At 56.3% G+C, this 17,058-nt stretch overlaps 1 protein-coding gene across 1 annotated transcript; it reads right to left on the minus strand.

The window, feature by feature from the left end:
* Window positions 1–1,849: 1,849 nt before the first annotated feature.
* Window positions 1,850–13,443, minus strand: AP3B2 (adaptor related protein complex 3 subunit beta 2). Its single transcript, XM_033070844.2, has 27 exons — window positions 13,287–13,443; window positions 10,656–10,731; window positions 10,470–10,544; window positions 10,260–10,355; window positions 10,012–10,172; window positions 9,825–9,891; window positions 9,205–9,387; window positions 8,914–9,090; window positions 8,569–8,666; window positions 8,276–8,330; window positions 8,064–8,135; window positions 7,837–7,899; window positions 7,490–7,622; window positions 7,298–7,407; window positions 7,048–7,224; window positions 6,777–6,963; window positions 6,557–6,675; window positions 6,225–6,336; window positions 5,702–5,897; window positions 5,460–5,625; window positions 5,328–5,382; window positions 4,392–4,498; window positions 4,038–4,269; window positions 3,858–3,942; window positions 3,349–3,446; window positions 2,539–2,677; window positions 1,850–2,308 (listed from the first exon to the last, which is right to left on the minus strand). Exons 1-27 carry the CDS (start codon window positions 13,397–13,399, stop codon window positions 2,158–2,160), a joined length of 3,303 nt encoding a protein of 1,100 aa, XP_032926735.1. The 5' UTR covers window positions 13,400–13,443; the 3' UTR covers window positions 1,850–2,157.
* Between the last annotated feature and the right edge of the window lie 3,615 nt (window positions 13,444–17,058).

Below are 17,058 nucleotides of genomic sequence, written 5' to 3' on the forward strand. Positions count from 1 at the left end.
TGTCTTAGTGCCAGCAGCTCTCCACGCATGGGCTGTGGTGCTCACTGTGCTCCTTCTGATAAATGAGACCCCAAAAGGCTCTCAAATGAGCCTATCCCATGAAGGCAATACATTGGTGACAGTGCCCAGCTGAAGCCCCCCAGTGGCACCTCAGCACCAGCACCTCTCCACAGACAGGTTGTGTCACTCGCTGAGCCCCCTCTGAGTGGATGGGACACCCCATGACTAAAAATGGGGTTCCCTAAGGGCAGTGTCAGTGCTGGCAGCTCCTAAACATGAGCTATGGCATTCACTGTGACCCCTATGAAGGGATGGGACCCCCAAGCGGTTAAATAAGGGGAATGGCACGATGGCACTGTGGTGCCTGGATGGAGCCCTCCAGGGGACACCTCAGTGCCAGTAGCTCTCCACTCACTGGCTGTGGTGCTCACTGAGCACCCCATGAGGGATTGGGACCCCAGAGGGATTAAATCAGCCCCTGTAAGGGGAATGGCATGGTGATTGTATTGCAGTGTCCATCTGGATCCTCCACAGGGACACCTCAACGCTGTCAGCTCCCACACACAGACTGAGTGTTCACTGAGCCTACTCTGAGTGGAAAGGGACCCACCCAAAGGGGTTAAAATGGGTTCCTCAAGAAAAATGGGATGGTGGCAGTGCTGCGGTGCCTGGCTTTAGCCCTTCCAGAGCCCCTTTGGCTCCAGCAGGTCTCTGCACACAGGCTCAGCACTCTCCCCATGGGAGAATGAGATCCCTGAGGGCTTAAATCAGTCTCCCTAAGGGAAATGGAGTGGTGGCACTGTGATGCCTGGCTGCAGTGTCCCTCCCAGGGACACCTCAGTGCTGGCAGCTCCCATGTACAGGCTGTGGTGCTCACTGATTCCCCCATGAGTGAATGGGACTCCCAGGGGGGTAAAGTGGGGTCCCCAAGGGCAGCCTCAGTGTGCTGGCATCTCTCCACACACAGCCTGTGGTGCTCACTGAACCGATGAAGGGATAGGACACCAAGGGTTAAATCAGCCTCCCTAAGGAAAATACGGTGGTGACATCATTGTGGCTCCATCCTGTGGGACAGCTGTGGCTCCAGCCCTGTCCTTGTGGGAATGGGCTTTTCCCTGTGGAACAAACACTTGACACTCAGTGGTTGGTGCTACTGCTCTAATCCAGTGGCAGGGATTCCTCACCCATCAGAAAACAAAGATTTTTTTTCTTCATCTCTTATCCAGAAAAAGCAGAAAGCCCCTCACCGTTTTTTGTGGCATCAGAGGCGGTTCAGGGTTCAGACCTTCCTGCACGTCCTTTGCTCATCCTCTGCCTCTGGTGCCAGGCCTGGCTCTGTGCTGGGCTGCAGCTTTCAATGAAGAGAGCAGTGCTCACTGAAATCCCACCCAGCCTGTGCTGCGAGGAGAGATCTTAATAAAGAGTCAGATTTCCCTTTTTTTTTTTTTTTTGTAATTCCAGTTTGGAGATGAAAACCCTTCCTAAACTGGCCCCAGGAATCTCTCCAATGACACTGCAAAACAGATCCAGCACTGACATAGCAGGTATTTCTGTGGTCGAAGAATGAGCAATTCTGCCTTGAATAAATAGCTGGAACCCTCCCAAGACTCCTCAGATGCCTTGTCCCACTGAGCACTTCCTGCTCCAGGGAGTTCACCCCGACACCATGTGCCAATTTTTTTCCAGGACCCAGCAGCGACCCACCCCTGGGAGACTCTGCATGTTTCCAGTCACCTAAGGGATGGCTGGTCTCCTGGTGTCCCCTGTGGGCTGCCCTGGGAGGCTAGCAGAGCTGCACATGCAGGGAATCTGGGATTGATGTGCCCACAGAGCAGAGGAGAGAAGGAAGTAGGTTGGAGAAGAGCTTTATTGGGAGATCTTGGACATAATAAATAAGGGTTACATTGGGAGATGATGGTGAGGGACTGGGGGCACACTGTGCTCCGTGGGGGCTGGAACTGCAGGACACCTCCCTGCATCCCATATGCCCCATCCTGCTCCTTCCACCCAGCAGCAAAGCTGGCCCGAGGGGCCACCCCTTTTGAGATTGGGGCAGGGAATAACCCGGCAGAAACAGGGGCAAGGGAGTGTTTTGAGGAGCAGCATGGGGCAGAAGGGGTGGGACAGCAGGGCCATGGGTACGGCAATGCCTGGCTGTCACTGTGCCAGGGCCTGGATGATGTCCTTCACCAGCATGGTGCCAATGACCATCTTCTCACTGTTGATGGTCAGCTGAGCCGTGGAGCCCTCCCGCCGCTCCAGAGTGATGAGCACTAGGCTCCCACTTGTCACTGTCTTGGCCGCGAACCTGTTGGGTGGTGAACACGGGGCTTCAAGGCAAGCTGTCCCCTGTCACCCTCTGGTCCCATGGGACGCTCTGGTGGAGACAGGCAGGTACCTGCCACCCATGGCCACTGTCACATTTGGCTTCATGCAGGCTCCTTGTCCTAAAGGAAGCCCTGAGGGACCCTGCTGTGATTCGGGTGGGAATGGGGAGGTGACAGCGCCTGTCTGATCCAGGTGTGGGGGTCCAGCTACCTGTACTCATTGCTGGCACCGCAGGGCACGCGGCCCACGTTGGCAGCCGAGGTCAGTTGCTGGACGATGGTGTGGTCACTTTGGCATTTCTCAGACAGCATCAGCTTCTCTGTGATCTCGCTCATGCCCATAAGCTTTCCTAGAGCAGGTAACAGAGGCACCTGTCCATCTCTGGCCACATACCCTGCTGGGCCCTGCTTTAACATGCCCAAAGTACGCCCCTCCAGTTCCCTGTGTTCAGGTCCCCTATGACATCCTGAGCTGGCTGCTCTGCTCGCTCTTGGTTCAAGATTCAGTGGTTTTGGGAAAATCTTTCATAACCCTTCCTGGGCTCATGCCCATGTCTCTGCCTGGTGGTAGCAGCCATATTCCTGAGGATGGGCTCCTCTGGACAGTGCCAGCAATGGAGCCAGGTGCTGCAGGTCACCAAGCACCCCAACTCAATACAGACCCCATCCATGGGGTCAGGGTGGGGATGTGTTGATCCAGAAGCATGGGAACACAGGGTGTTACTCACCAGACACAGTTCTGGGAGCGCCAAGGGTGGCATGAGCCCTTCATGCTTTGTAGAGACCCAACAAGGCCACCCTGGCACCAGGGTGGTCATCCCAGCCCACAGGCTGGGGGTGCAGGAGGTGGGTGAGGGGAGCAGAGCTAGTCTAGGGGCCAGCCGAGCAGCCACTTACCCTCACCTGGCCGTGCCAGGTGTTCTAAGGCCACAGCAAGGGCGGCAGAGGGGACAAAATTGGGGGTGAGTGTCAGTGGTGGGCGCCTGTGCAGCACCCTTTATCCATCCCTGGCCCCACTCACCCTGCTCCTTCTTGAACTCGTTCTCACTCATGAAGACAGGGGCCATGAGCTCCCCCACGGGTGGCTGGATGGAGACGTAGAACTGGCGTGTGTGGGTGCTGGGGAGACAGGAAGTGAGACGAGCACGTGCCCAGAATATGTCCCCTCTCCATGTCCTGCTTCTCATCCCTGCCCTGGGCAGGGGTGACTGGGGGAAACTGTGGCTCAAGAATGGGGGGAACCTGGAGCTGGACCTGGAGCTGCTACAGTGTCCTTGTGCCCTGCAGGGAGGCCTGTGCATTTCCTGCTGTCCCCCGAACACCTCATGCCCATCTGAGTGTCTCCTCTTCCCTGGAAGGACTCTGGTGCCTGCCCTGCTGTCCTCCATCCCCTGGCATACCCTGCTGTCCCCTGTCCCCTGCTACATGGAGGGGATGTTGATACCTATCCCACTTTCCCCATCTCTGGAGCACTTGATGCCCTGATCCCTGGGGACACCCATCCTGCCCTGCCCGGTGACAGATGCTCACCACAGCTGGAAGTTTGCCGCCTGGGTAGAGTCACAGAAGTCTATGCCCATCACCACACTGGCTGTGTCCCCTGGTGCCAGGTGCTCTGGAACCACACAGTTGTCACTACATCCCACATTCTCACCCAACCCCTGTCCCCATTCTCTCACAGCATCATGGCCATGCCGTGCCATGCCATACCAATCTCAGGGAACTCCTGTATCCGCATGCCAGACAGTGGCTTGGGTTCGTTGACCCGCAGGTTCTTCACCTCGGTGTCGGTGTTGTTGGAGATCTGGATCTGGACAGCCACCATGTGGGGGTCTCCTGGGAAGGGCCGGCGGCTGAAGCAGTACTCAACCGCAAGCCCCTCGCCTGCCATGCGGTGCAGTAGCTCATAGGTCTTCACTGCACTGAACGCTGGGCTCAGCAGCTGCACCAGGAGACAGCAGGGGCTGCTGAGGGCTCCCTACACCCCCTGTGGGTGGCAGAGGGCCCAGGAGCCTCCACAGGTGACAGGGAGCCTGGGACCTCCCCAGGACGGGGGACACTTACAGTGGGTGTCAGGGAGCTGTCGGTGAGAGTGAGGCCCTCCAGGTCAGTTACCAGGCTGGTGGAGATGATGCTGCTGGAGGGGATGGGCTGGACAGGAGGTGGAGTAACTGCAGGGTGGAGAAAGGGAGAGGAGAGGAGAGGAGAGGAGAGGAGAGGAGAGGAGAGGAGAGGAGAGGAGAGGAGAGGAGAGGAGAGGAGAGGAGAGGAGAGGAGAGGAGAGGAGAGGAGAGGAGAGGAGAGGAGAGGAGAGGAGGGGAGGGGAGGGGAGGGGAGGGGAGGGGAGGGGAGGGGAGGGGAGGGGAGGGGAGGGGAGGGGAGGGGAGGGGGTTAACAGAGCTCACAGCCCCCTGGCGACACCCACACAGGGACAGTTCTAGTGGCTCAGCTCCTTGGGGACAATAGCATGTGGAGAGCCCTGGTGGCACAGCTACATGGGAACAACCACATAGGGACAGCCATGTGGGGACATCCCTGGTGGCACAGTCCCGTGAGGACAACCATGGGGACAGGCTCCATGGGGACAATCACATGGGGACAGCCATATGGGGACAGACATGGTGACATAGTGCTGCGGAGACAACTCCATGGGGATAGCCTGATGGGGACAGCCCTAGGGGCACAGCCATGTGGGGACAGCCCTGGTGGCATGGCCCCATGGGGAGAGCCATACAAGGACAGCCTAGTGGCATAACTCCATTGGTGTAGACACAACCCTGTAGGCTGTCCCTGTACATGGGAACACAGGGACAATCCAATAGGCACAGCTGCCTGTCTCACAGCCATCCTCTGGGGACAAAGACCCCTCACCACACTTGTCCCAACTCTGCAGCTCCCAAAGGACCCATGGAGTCCTGATAGCACTGGGGTGAGTGCTTATGCCTCAGTTTCCCCAGCACCACCACCACAGCAATTCGCATATTTCAAACAGCCACTCACAGTCATCCAGATCAAGCAGGGAAATCTCCTTGGAGCTGGCCTTGCTGCTGGGGGGCTGCAGGGGGTAGAGATGGGGAGTTCAATAGGGGGTACAGGTATCCCTGTGCAGCCCCCCATCCCAGCCCTCATCACCTTCCTCTGTTTGGCCTCTGCCTCAGAGCCTGAGTCAGAGCCAGAGGAGCTGCTCTCAGACGTGCTGGCCTCCTCTGATGAGGTTTCGGCACGGCCCTTCCTTCCCTGTGGAGCCTTCTTCTTGGCCTTCTTTTCCCTTTCCTCCTCCTCCTCTTCCTCGCTGGGGCTGTGGGGAGAGGCCAGCTCAGGGGGCTGAGGCAGAGTTTTTGCTGGGAGCACCCCCCTGCCTTCCCAGGGCGTACCTGCCCGCACTCCCCAAGACTGCCTTATGGGAACCTTCCTTGTCCTTCCTCTTTGGCCTCTTCTCCACCTCCTCCTCTTCCTTGTCCTCTGACTGCTCCCCGCTGTCTTCCTCCTCCTCTTCGTCCTCCTCGGTGCCAGAGCTGGAGCTGCCAGAGCTGCTGCTGCTGCCATTCTCTTCGCTGCCAGACTCGGGCTCTGTAGGGGCACAGCTCAGCCCTGCTGCTGTGTCCCCCACATTCTCCCATTTACCACTTCATCCCACTACATCCTCCATCCTCCCACTGCACCCCACACCTGCTGCTGCCTCTCTACTGCATCCTCCCACTGCATCCCTGCATAGTCTCACTGCATTCCACTGTGTCCCCACTGCCCACCACTGCATCCCTCCGCATCTCCTGCCATGTCCCTCCCATAATGGGGTGTAGCCACTGTCATGTCCCCTGTCCCACGCCCCACCGTTGTGGAACCTGCCTGATGGCCACAGTGACCACTGCCCAATGTCTCATTCCATTAGGTCCTCACCACTGTCTGCCGACTCAGTGGGCCCTGATTCGCCCTCTGAGTCAGAGTAGAAAGGCTTCTCCACCTTCTCCTTCCTCTTCTCCCGGCTGGTGCACTTGGTCCACTCAGGAACCTGCTGGCACAGGGTTGATGGAGCAGGGCCATCACCTATGACTGGGGGATCCAAACAGCCACCCTTGTCCCCCCTATCCCCAAGCAGATATGTGAGCATTAGAGAGGGAACTGGGACAGGTGAGCAGTAGCTGAGTACCTTCTGGGGCTCTTCCAAGACCTTGAGACAGTGTCCCCACCTTGGGCCCTCCTCCCCCACACACTCAGGGTGCTCCACGCACCTCCACATTCCTCACAGAGGGATCAGGGGCCTCATCTGGCCAGTCAGGCAGCTCCTGGTAGCCCACAGCCTTAGCGTTGAGCAGATGGGACAGGGAGCCCAGTTGGAAATGGTCCCGATCTACATGGAGGTGAGAGGAGGCATCAATTCAGGGACAGCCATGCAGCATTGTGGTGACAGCTTGCCCCATGTCCCAGTGCCCTGTGACCAGGGATAGGTACCTTTGAAGGAAGACTCCAAGATGGGAGCTGGTTTTTGGGCCAGGAAGAGCTTCTTGGCGTACTTGTTGAGGGCCCCGCTCTTCTCAGTGGGCACGATGAGCTGGCGGATGAAGCGAGCCCGGTCACGGATGTCATAATTCTGGTCGTACTTGGCCAAGTTGAGGACGTACTGGGTCAGCAGCTTGCTCTGTGTCAGATAACATGCTCAGGGCTGGCCTCTCCCTTCCCAACAGGAGAACTGAGGCACACCCTAGGATCACAACCCCGATACCTGCTTGGAGTTGGTCAGGTAGAGCTTAGCTGCCAGGTTGATGACCTGCAGCTTGACAATGTCCTCCTCGTTGGTGAAGGACTTGGCCATCTTGCGCAGCACATCAGGCGCGATCTTGGGCACATGCTCGCAGTACTCCCCAATGAGCCACAAGATGCTGGCTCGTGCCATTGGCACCTGTGAAATGCACTCAGACATGTGGCACTGTTGCCATCCCCTCTCCTGTGGGTCAGCAGCACCCCCAACCAACCTGGATGTTGTCAGTGAGCTTGGCCATGTGCTTGATGATCTCACTGTGCTGGGCTGGCTGCATCTGCAGCAGCTTTTTGATGACCACCACAGATTCGGCCACCACCAGCTCTGTGGGCAGAGACCCAACCTCAGTTCCATCCTGCCCTGATAGCAATGGAGCTCCCATTTCACCCCTGCCATATGTACTCACCATCCCTGTTGGAGAGGAGCTGGACCAGGCCATTGAGGCAGGTGTCCCGCACCTTCCCAATGTTGGTGGCACAGCGCCCGATGGCTTGGATGGTGGCCGCCACAAAGTCCTTGTCCATGCTGCGGATGTAGGTCTGCACAGGCCGAGAGGGCACACATGACATGTCACCCATGTACCAGTGCTGGACATCCCCCAGCAGTGGTCACACACTGGGGCCCTTTGGAACCACTGATGGGGTTAGTATGGCCTCAGCCCACTCCTCCTGGAGGGGCTCTTCTCTGCCCCCTCCATGGTGGTAGTTTGGTACCAAGAACCATGCCAGGGTGGCAGCCTCAGTATGGCCATACCTGGAACTCTCGCAGGATGGTGGAGATGTTAGTCTCGTTGGCCAGGTTGGTGAGGACCTCCAGCTGTAGGAAAGAGGAAGAGATGGGCAGCATAGGGGCATAGTGACAGGGCACAGGGCCTTGATGTCCTCCTGTTCCCAGGGCATGAGGACAGGTGAACCAAGGAAAGGGCTCCATGAAGCCCCAAACCCACCCCTGACAGGTTCTGCTAGGTGTTTCCAGCTCACCTTGAGGATCTTGATCTGTGTGGGGTCCGTGGAGCGGATGTAGAAACTTTTCAGATAGGGCTCAAACATCCCCTGCATGCACAGCCAGAGACATTGGTATCATCTCTGTCCCCCTCACCTTGCCAAGGTCATCTGGTGACCTTGCTGGCTAATCCTCATCTCCCTCCAGAGCCAACAGGTCCAACTCCTCTCACACCAAGTCTGAGACTCACCCGCCGCTTGATGGACATGGTGGCCACATTCTGCAGCACAACATACTGCACCTCACTGTGGGGACAAAGAGGGGACCGTTAGCAGTGGGGCAGGACCAGACACCCTCAGCAAGTCCCTGTGAATATGACTCTGTCACCCCATGTCTAGACCGGGCCAGCCAAAAAGACCTCCAACCTGATGTCCTTCCAGGGATGGGCTTTTTTGGGGGTCTCTCAGGGTTTTGGAGCTCCCCATGGGTACCAACAACTGGGGTTGAGTGGTAGGACACCACCACAAGCCAGGTGCCACAGACCTGTGACTCCGCAGAAGCCGTACCAGTGCCTTCGCAATGACTCCAACCTCTGCCTTGGGTGCCAGGTGGAAGTAGAGCTGTGCCACAGCCATCACCACCTATGGACACACACCTAAGTGTCACCTGGTGGAAATGGGGGACACCCTGAGGAATGGCCGTGTCTCCCAGTCCCACTCTCAGCACATGGAGGTAGCCTGACCCTGAGGACACCCATCTCTGGATGTCCCTCAAGCACCCCAGTGAGTCCTTGACCATGGGGACATCATAAGCCCAGGCTGATGGATACCACCAGTATGGGGGTGGTATCCACCTGGGGGATGAACAGGGTGGGAGTGAGGGTCTCACCGCGGCATTGCGGCTCTGCAGCAAGGGCTTGGTATTGCGCAGGAGCAGGCGGTGGTCGGGGTCCATGACGTAGGGCTTGCATTTGGCCAACATGGCTGCCTCTGCCTTGGCATCCTTGCCATCCTCCTCCTCAGAGCCATAGAAAGCCTTCTCAGTGTTCTCCTCCAGCAAGGATTCCTGCTGGCAGATGGGACCCTTTGTATCCCCAAGAACACTCCCCCTCACCCCACCTCCCTAGGGCCTTCCAGGACACCCCAAGGCTCCCAGGGCACTCTGTGCTCCTGAACTCACATTTTGGTTGGGGCTGAGAAACTGGGTGCGGGCGTAACGGGTCAGCATGTTGATGATGACCACCTGTCCCCACTCCTCCACATCGATGAGCAGGTTGCAGAGCTTGCGGTAGTTCTTGTGGATGAGGTCTATGCGCTCTGGGCATACCTCCTCAAATGCCATCACCACGCTGCCAGCCACCAGCTGCAGAGGGAAAACCCGGGATGACTTACGGAGTGGTGGCATAATCAACAAGATGCTGGTTTGGTGGGGATGGTGACATCTCCATGAGGGTGCTGGTTTGGTGGGCAGCCCTTCCTTGTAGGGATGCCAGCTCAGTGGAATTGGTGAATTTCCCACGAGGACATTGGCCCAGTAGGGACAGCAATATTCCCACAAGGCTGTTAGCTCTCCAGGGATGGCTTCATCCCCACAAGGACACCAATTTGGTAGGAACATCTGCATTCCTGTGAGGATGATGGATTGGTGGGGACAGTGGCATCCCCAAAAAGATGTTGGTTTGGGAGATGGCTGCATCCCCAACTGCACCAATTTGGTGGGAACATCTCCATCCCCATGAGGACACCAGGCCAGAGACGTTCCCAGATTTAGAAGTGGGGGAAACACAGCATCCTGCTCACCGTGGTCTTGTCAGCCAGCAGCTTTTCGATCACTTCGATAAGCTGGTCCTTCTGGTCTGAGTCGAGGCTGTGAGGGAGGAGCAGGGCAGGTGACGCTGGACCAAACTCCTCCCCATCTCTGCCTGTACCAACCATCCAAGACCCTTATTGGTATACCCTAAATTTAGCAGCTGACTCCCCCCATTACCTGTACAGTTTGGGGATGGCATGGGCGGCTGTCTTGCGCACGTATGGGGACATGTCCGAGGCGGCCTCCTTGATAGCCAACATCATGATGGGCACGATTATGGGCACGCGGATGCTGGACAGGACCCGCAGGGCACTGGCGCGGATCAGCTGGTTGGGGTCCTGTGGGGACATGTGGGGGGCTGCAGTGCAGCTGTGACAGGCTCAGTGCTCCTCCAAACCCCCCACCGGGTCCTCAAACCAGCCCACCTTGAGTCCTCGCTGGAAGGTGGAGATGGAGAGCAGGGCCAGATCCTGCTGTTCCTCTGCATAGCGCACCAGGTACACGTACACCAGCTTCTTCACCTGCAGGGTGAAGGTGCCACCTCAGAGCCCCCCCCTAAACTCCAGCCAATCCCCAAAAACTGGGAAAGTGCCAGACCCTGGGGTGCTGCCAGGGCCACCCAAGAACTTCCTCACCTCGATGTTCTTGCAGGCAACGTTTTTCACCACAGCTGGGAAGAGATCAGAGGCGTTTTTACCACGGGCAATCATCTAGGGGGAAAAGAAGTGGTGTGACACTGGGCAGCTGGCACAGCAGGGGCTGGCACAACACGACACAGCTAGGCATCAGTAGTAGTCCCCACCAGTGACAGCAACACCCACCGCCACAATCCTCTTCATGGCCTCCAGCTTGAGTGAATCCTTGTTGCTGTCAAGCATCTCCTTGAGGTCATCATGCCTGAAAAATATTCCCATTTTCACATTTTTACCAGTTTTTAGTGGTGTTTTTTTTGTTTGTTTGTTTGTTTGTTTTTTTCTCCCAGCCTACCATCAGGCTGGCAATTCAACCCTTCATTGTGAAATATTTATGGGGACAGGAGTTGTGTTACAGCCAGGTGAAAGAGGAACCAGAGGGACTGGCATGGTGCTAGCACCTAGTGCCATCCTCATCCCAGGCACTGGGACAAGAACCCTGTCCCATCCTGGCTGCGGTTGTCACCCTACATTGTCCCTAAACCACAGGTGCCCATCACCAGCTCCATCCTGGCTTGGCTGGGTGTCCTTTGTCCCCTCATGGACATAGTGGCATGGATGTGCCAGCACACCCCGATGCAAAGCCCTTCCCTGGTCCCCTCCCTGGACTGGGAAAATGCCACCAGTCTTTTATAAAGTTATCACCACTGTCCTCTTTTCTAAGGGACACTGGTCCCCCCTAAACTGGGGGCACCTGCAAGGCTGTGTCTACTTGCAGCAACTGAGGCTGACACCCATGGGATGATGCTCTTCCAGAGCCACCATCACCAGAGGGTCCTGGGGACACGCCTTGGGGGAGTCTTACCGCGGCGGTGGCCCGGTGCCAGTGTCCACTGCGGGCTTGGTGCCAGCGAGGGGCCGCAGCTCATCAGCTCGCAGGGCGCTGTAGCAGGTGGGTTGTCCAGCCTCAGTTGCCAGCACCGGGCTTGTCACCTCCTCAGCCACACCACCATCCTCTGGTGGTTTTGGCCAGCCAGTAGGCCCCACTGGTAGCTGCCGCAGCAGCTTCTGCACTGGCGGCAAGGACATCATAGCTTTGACTGGCAGTAGTGGCCCTGGGGATGGTGACAGGGCTGTGGCCCCGCTCCTCTGCCCAGCACAGTGGGCTGAAACCTGATGCTGTGGCTGGGGTTGGGTTGCAACCTAGAGCGGGATGCTGTTCCCAGTGGATGAGGCCAACTTGTGATGTCACGTCCAAAGTGACATCTGACCTGCTGGTGGGACTTGGGGACACTACAGGGAGCTCCTTCTCCAGTGCTGAGTGGCTCAGTCCTGGGCAGGGAACGCACATCAAGGTGGGACACTCTGCCTGGGTGGCAGGGTGGCATGATGGGGTGTCCGACCTGGGTAGTGGAGTCACACTTGGTGCATTTGCCTTGTCCCATGTGCCATGGATGCCATGGACAGGTCACAGGAATGGTGACAGACCTGGTGGGGCTCTGGTGAAGGCAGTATGCAGATTATAGTGACACTATAGGTGTGGGGGACACTGTGGGTGTAGGGGACACTCCCAGGAGGTCAGGGGTAAGGTGACAGTGCCATGAGGGTGGTGACACTGCCAGAATGGGAGGCACTGATTGCAGATCACTGAGTTAACCTGGACAGACTGGGGGACACAGCCAGGGGTAGAGTGGCAGAGTGTTACATTGCCAGACAGTGGCAACGAACACTACCAAGGGGTCAGGAGAGGCGGGGCAAAACTGTGAGATGGGGATACTGCTAGCAGGTCATGGATGGAGGGCACATCCAGAGTGGGGGACAGTACCAGGCCTCAGGACTGGGTAGACACTCTCATACTGGGGGACATTACCAGGGTATCAGAGAGAAGGTGACACTGCCAGGGGGTCAGAGAAGGGGAGACCCAGTAAGATGGGGACAATGCCAGCACGTCCCAGATCAGGGACACATCCAGAATGGGGGACACTCTGCAGCATTAGGGAGGAGTACAAGGAGAGGACTCCCAAATTCCCAAAACTAGGGAGTACTCCCAAACTGGGGACACTGCCAGGGAATCAGGACTCGAGGGACCTTGTCATATGAGGGGATACTACCTCAGGGGCACAGATGGGGGAACACTGCTGGACTGGGGGACACGCCAGGGGTACAGAGAATGATGCTGTCAGACAGTGATTCAGCGATTTTCTGCTGGGGCAGCAGGGAGCGGGGGACACTGCCAGAGTGGGGGACAACTGACACTGGTAGGGAGGGCCAAGAGACATTCCTGCAGCTCCAGGAGCACACCCCCCATTCCTCTTCACCCCGCGAGGAGTCTGTCCCAGGGGTGACATTCATCAACACCCAAACCCCCCAGCCGCAGCCTCATGCTGGGAGCCTCGACGCGGTGTGGGGAGGGGGGGTCAGCTCAGGAGAGCCACAGGACCCAGAAGACCCCATGGTGGGAACAACGTGCCGGCATTCCCCAGACCGAGGGTGGGAGGTTCAAGGGGGATCCCCGCACATCTTCCCCCAACTGCACCATCTCCAAAATGCTGTGGTATTCCCACAAAACCCTCTCTGGCCTTTGCAACCTGCAGCGACGGTGACGGCGACAGCGAGCGCATTCCCTGCCCCATCCTCATCCCTGTCCCCATCCACATCCCCATCACCACCCTCATGCACATCCTCGTCCCTGTCCCCACGTCGGGGGCCGCTCCAGCCCGGCTCGGGTACCACTGCCTCGCCGGGGACGGCGCCGAAGGCCTGCAGCGGCGGCCACACGGGCAGGCTCGTCCTTGTGCCCCGTGCCCGCATTGTCCCCACCTCTTGTAGTCGGAGGAGAAGATGCCGCCGCTGGCGGGGTCGTGGCCGTACTCGGGCTCGCCCAGGCTGGAGGAGCCGCCCTTCTCCTCGCCGTAGGCCGGGCTGGCGGCCATGGCGGCGGGAGCGATGCGCGGTGCGGGGCGGACGCGGGCTCTGATGTCAGCGCGGGCGGGCCCGGCCCCGGCCCCGGCCCCCGCCCGGCCGCACCGACCCCCGCCGGCACCGGCACCGGGGCCGCAGGGGCAGCTCTGCATCCCCGGGAGGGGCCCTGCACAGCCCCCACCCGCACAGGTTTGGGGCCGGAACGCGGGGGATTTTAGGAGGAGCAATGCTGGGGACATTGCTGTGATACAGTGACTGTCACTGAGCTCGCAGCCGCACACATACCTGTCCAAAGTAATGAAAGCTATAATTATAGTAACAGACATTATCGTGTATGATCATAATTAAACATATTTAAAACAGATTACGTTATAGTAAATAATATTATATGTTATAATATGTATTATTATATCCTACCCTATTACATTTTATTACTATTTTGTACGTAGTACAGTGTGCAGTATACACAATATACACTTACTTATATATTACATATAATTTATATATTCTATTACATGCTGCATACTGTATATCATATATTGCATATTATTTATTACATTAGATTATAATATATTACAGATTTCACTAATTATGCAATACTATATTGTCATATTCAATTATACTGTATTATAGATAATTCATAAACCATTCTGCATTCTACAGTTTATATTTGATATAATAGGTGCAATATATTCTGTATGTTATATATCATACTATGCTATATTATATTGCAGATTATATTAATTCTAGTATATAATATATAGTATACAGTATATAGTATTTAATGTGGTACTTATTACATATTGTGTATTATGTATTATCTACTGCATGATAATATTCAGTATTTTATGATCTGTATTCCACATAATAGTACATGTGATTTATGTTATCTGGATTATTATATATATTAGGTATGGTATTAATTTATATTATTCTTATAGATATTGTTATAGATATTGTAGTTTATATTTAATATTATTATCAACAACAGGATAGGAATTATTATATACTAGATATATTATCCTGTATTAACTATACTACAGACATTAAATACATATATTATTATAGACATGGCCATGCTTAATTTGATGTTTCATATGGTAATATATTATATAATATATTACTATAAATTATATATATTGTAAGATATCATTATTGATATTATTACAGTTGAGATTTTGTTTCCATTTCTTTATTTTTTCCCAAAGTACTTCATACTATTGGCAGATATTCCCCCTATTATTTCTCCAGGCAGCTGACCAGCCCCGGAGCTGGTGTGGATGGAGAGGCACTCACCCCATCCCACAAGAGTGAGATAGCGAGGGAAAATGGCCATGGTTTAAGTAGCAGGATTGGATAAAGCATTTAATTAATGGACAGCAATTAATCTTCAGCCCAGACACACACTTACTCCAGCCTTCCCTGGGACCCCACAGCCCTCCCAGGGACCCCAACCCTGCCTGGATGTCAGACCTTCCTGGGGGCCCTGCTGTCCCTGCTGCTCTCCTGGAGACCCCACCCCTCAGGAGACACAGGGAAGAGCCAGACTCCACCTTCTTTTCCCCCTATAAACACTGATAAAATCCCACTGGAAATTCCCTTCTCCCTGCTGAGTTGCCCCGGCTCTTTCAGCTTCCCTTTCTATGGGAAATGCTCCAGAGCCTTGGTGGCCCTTTGTGGTGTCTCTCCAGTATGTCCATGTTTCTCTCATGCTGGAGACCCAGCACAGGACGCAGCACTTCAGGATCACTATGGGTTGGTGGCTCACTCCCCCTCACTGCAGATACACTCTACCCCATCAACTGGACCAGTAAGTGGGAGGTTGACCAGGACTGGACACAGAGCTGACCTCTGAGGTACACCACCAGCCTCCAGCCAGACCTGAACCAGCCCTCTCACCCATTTTCAACCCAGCAGTCCACAGAATATTCATTTTTATGCTCAAAATTAAATGCCAGCAGTGAAAGACACAGATGTTTGTCTCAGGAGGCCACAGGGAGCAAAAGCAGCCTCTCCCTTCAAGCTGTGTCAAGGTAGGACATCACTTAACAGTGGCTTCTGCGAAAGTGAGAAACCAACAAATCAAACAGGGTTGGCACAGGGTTTATTGCCACACTGACGGGAGGACTGACAAATCACTGGTGCAGTTCTGGTCCTCAGGTGAGGATTCTCCAGCCCCACATGTTCCCCAGGAGCACTGTCACCTCCATCACTGCAGTGCTGGAGACACCTGGGAAGAAAGAAGAGGTTGGTGGCACTTGGCAGGAACAGGTGCCAAGGTGTCCCAGATCTGGTGGTGGCACCCACCATGGCAGCAGCAAGGTGGCCCAGCCCCAGGAGGGCGAGGGCAAAGTGGATGCAGTTGCAGGTGATGGTGTTGTACTCCACTGGCTGGTCCATGGCTGCCCGGATCCGCTGCTGCAGGGCAGCCACATCCAGCCCTCCCTTCCTCCGGAGCACCTTGGCCGGGCCCCGTGTCCGCAGGAGGTGGCTCTTGCCATGCTTAGCCACAATGCCTGATGGTGACATCCCTGAGCTGCCTGCAGGGCAAAGCGGACTCTGTACCCCACGTCCCTTCCATGGAGATGTCCCCATGCCATGACACCTCCTGGGGCTCACCTTCCAGGTGGATGATCTCCCCGTCACCACAGTAGATGCCAGCGTGGGCACTCCACCAGCCAGGGCCGCTGGAGGCCAGCGGGAAGAGGAAGAGGTCTCCAGGCTGGGGCTCAGCCTCTCCATGGGGGACCATGTTGAAGTGTTGTCCCAGCAGCCCCTCGCAGATGAAGAACCCTGCTGTGGTCACTGCCCCAGTCACTGCCTGGGGACCCAGCCATATTTCAGGGCCACCGGTGCCCTGGGCACTGTGGCAGCATCACTGACCTGCTGGCTTATCCCACATCTTGGTGGCTTAAGCACAGCTTGGGTCTAGGGTCTCCATGGATGGAAACCCTCTGGGAAGGGTCTGCCTCCTCTAGGTGCTGAAGCACCCATGGGTGCTGAGGAAAGGGCAGGGTGTGCAGGATTCAGCCTAGTGTGCCAGGGGTGAGACAGGCAGTGCAGGGCACAGGGGCAATGCCAGCACTTACCTGCCTGGAGCTGCCCACCTGGAGGGACAAACACCTTGCATCAGCCACAGTGGCACCTGTGTCATGGCTCAGTCCTGGCCTGGGCTGCTGCCACCCCCTGCCCAAGCTGGGATTCTCATGCCAGCACCCCCAAACCTGCCTCACCCAGGAGTCCAGCCAGTGCCAGGGCTGGAGGAACAGCCAGTCCGGGGCTTGCAGGGTCTGAAGGAAGGAGCTCACCTGTGGGAAGAGGTGGCAGGGCAAGACGGGGACCTGTCCGCTTCTGACACCGATCCCCACCCATCTCTGCCAGCACGCAGTCCAGTCCAGCCCAGCCTCCCAGGCCAAACATCCCCCTCCCCCCCCGCCCAGACCCAGCACCAGGCAAGTCCCAGCTGTGGGGTCCAGGGGCGCTGGGTACTATGGCAGAGGAGTGGGATCACCTGGATGCAGGTGTCCTTCCTGCCGGCTCCCCCTTTACCTGGGCGAGGAGATTCATCTGCAAGGAGAAAACACCATGTCCCAAGAGCTGGGGACAGGTACCTGATACCTCGGGGACTTCTCTGTCCCCACAGCTGGGGTGACATGTCACCCTGCTGAAA

The sequence above is a fragment of the Catharus ustulatus genome, chromosome 12 (genome assembly GCF_009819885.2).
Source record: "Catharus ustulatus isolate bCatUst1 chromosome 12, bCatUst1.pri.v2, whole genome shotgun sequence".
In the NCBI taxonomy this organism is placed as follows: domain Eukaryota; kingdom Metazoa; phylum Chordata; class Aves; order Passeriformes; family Turdidae; genus Catharus; species Catharus ustulatus.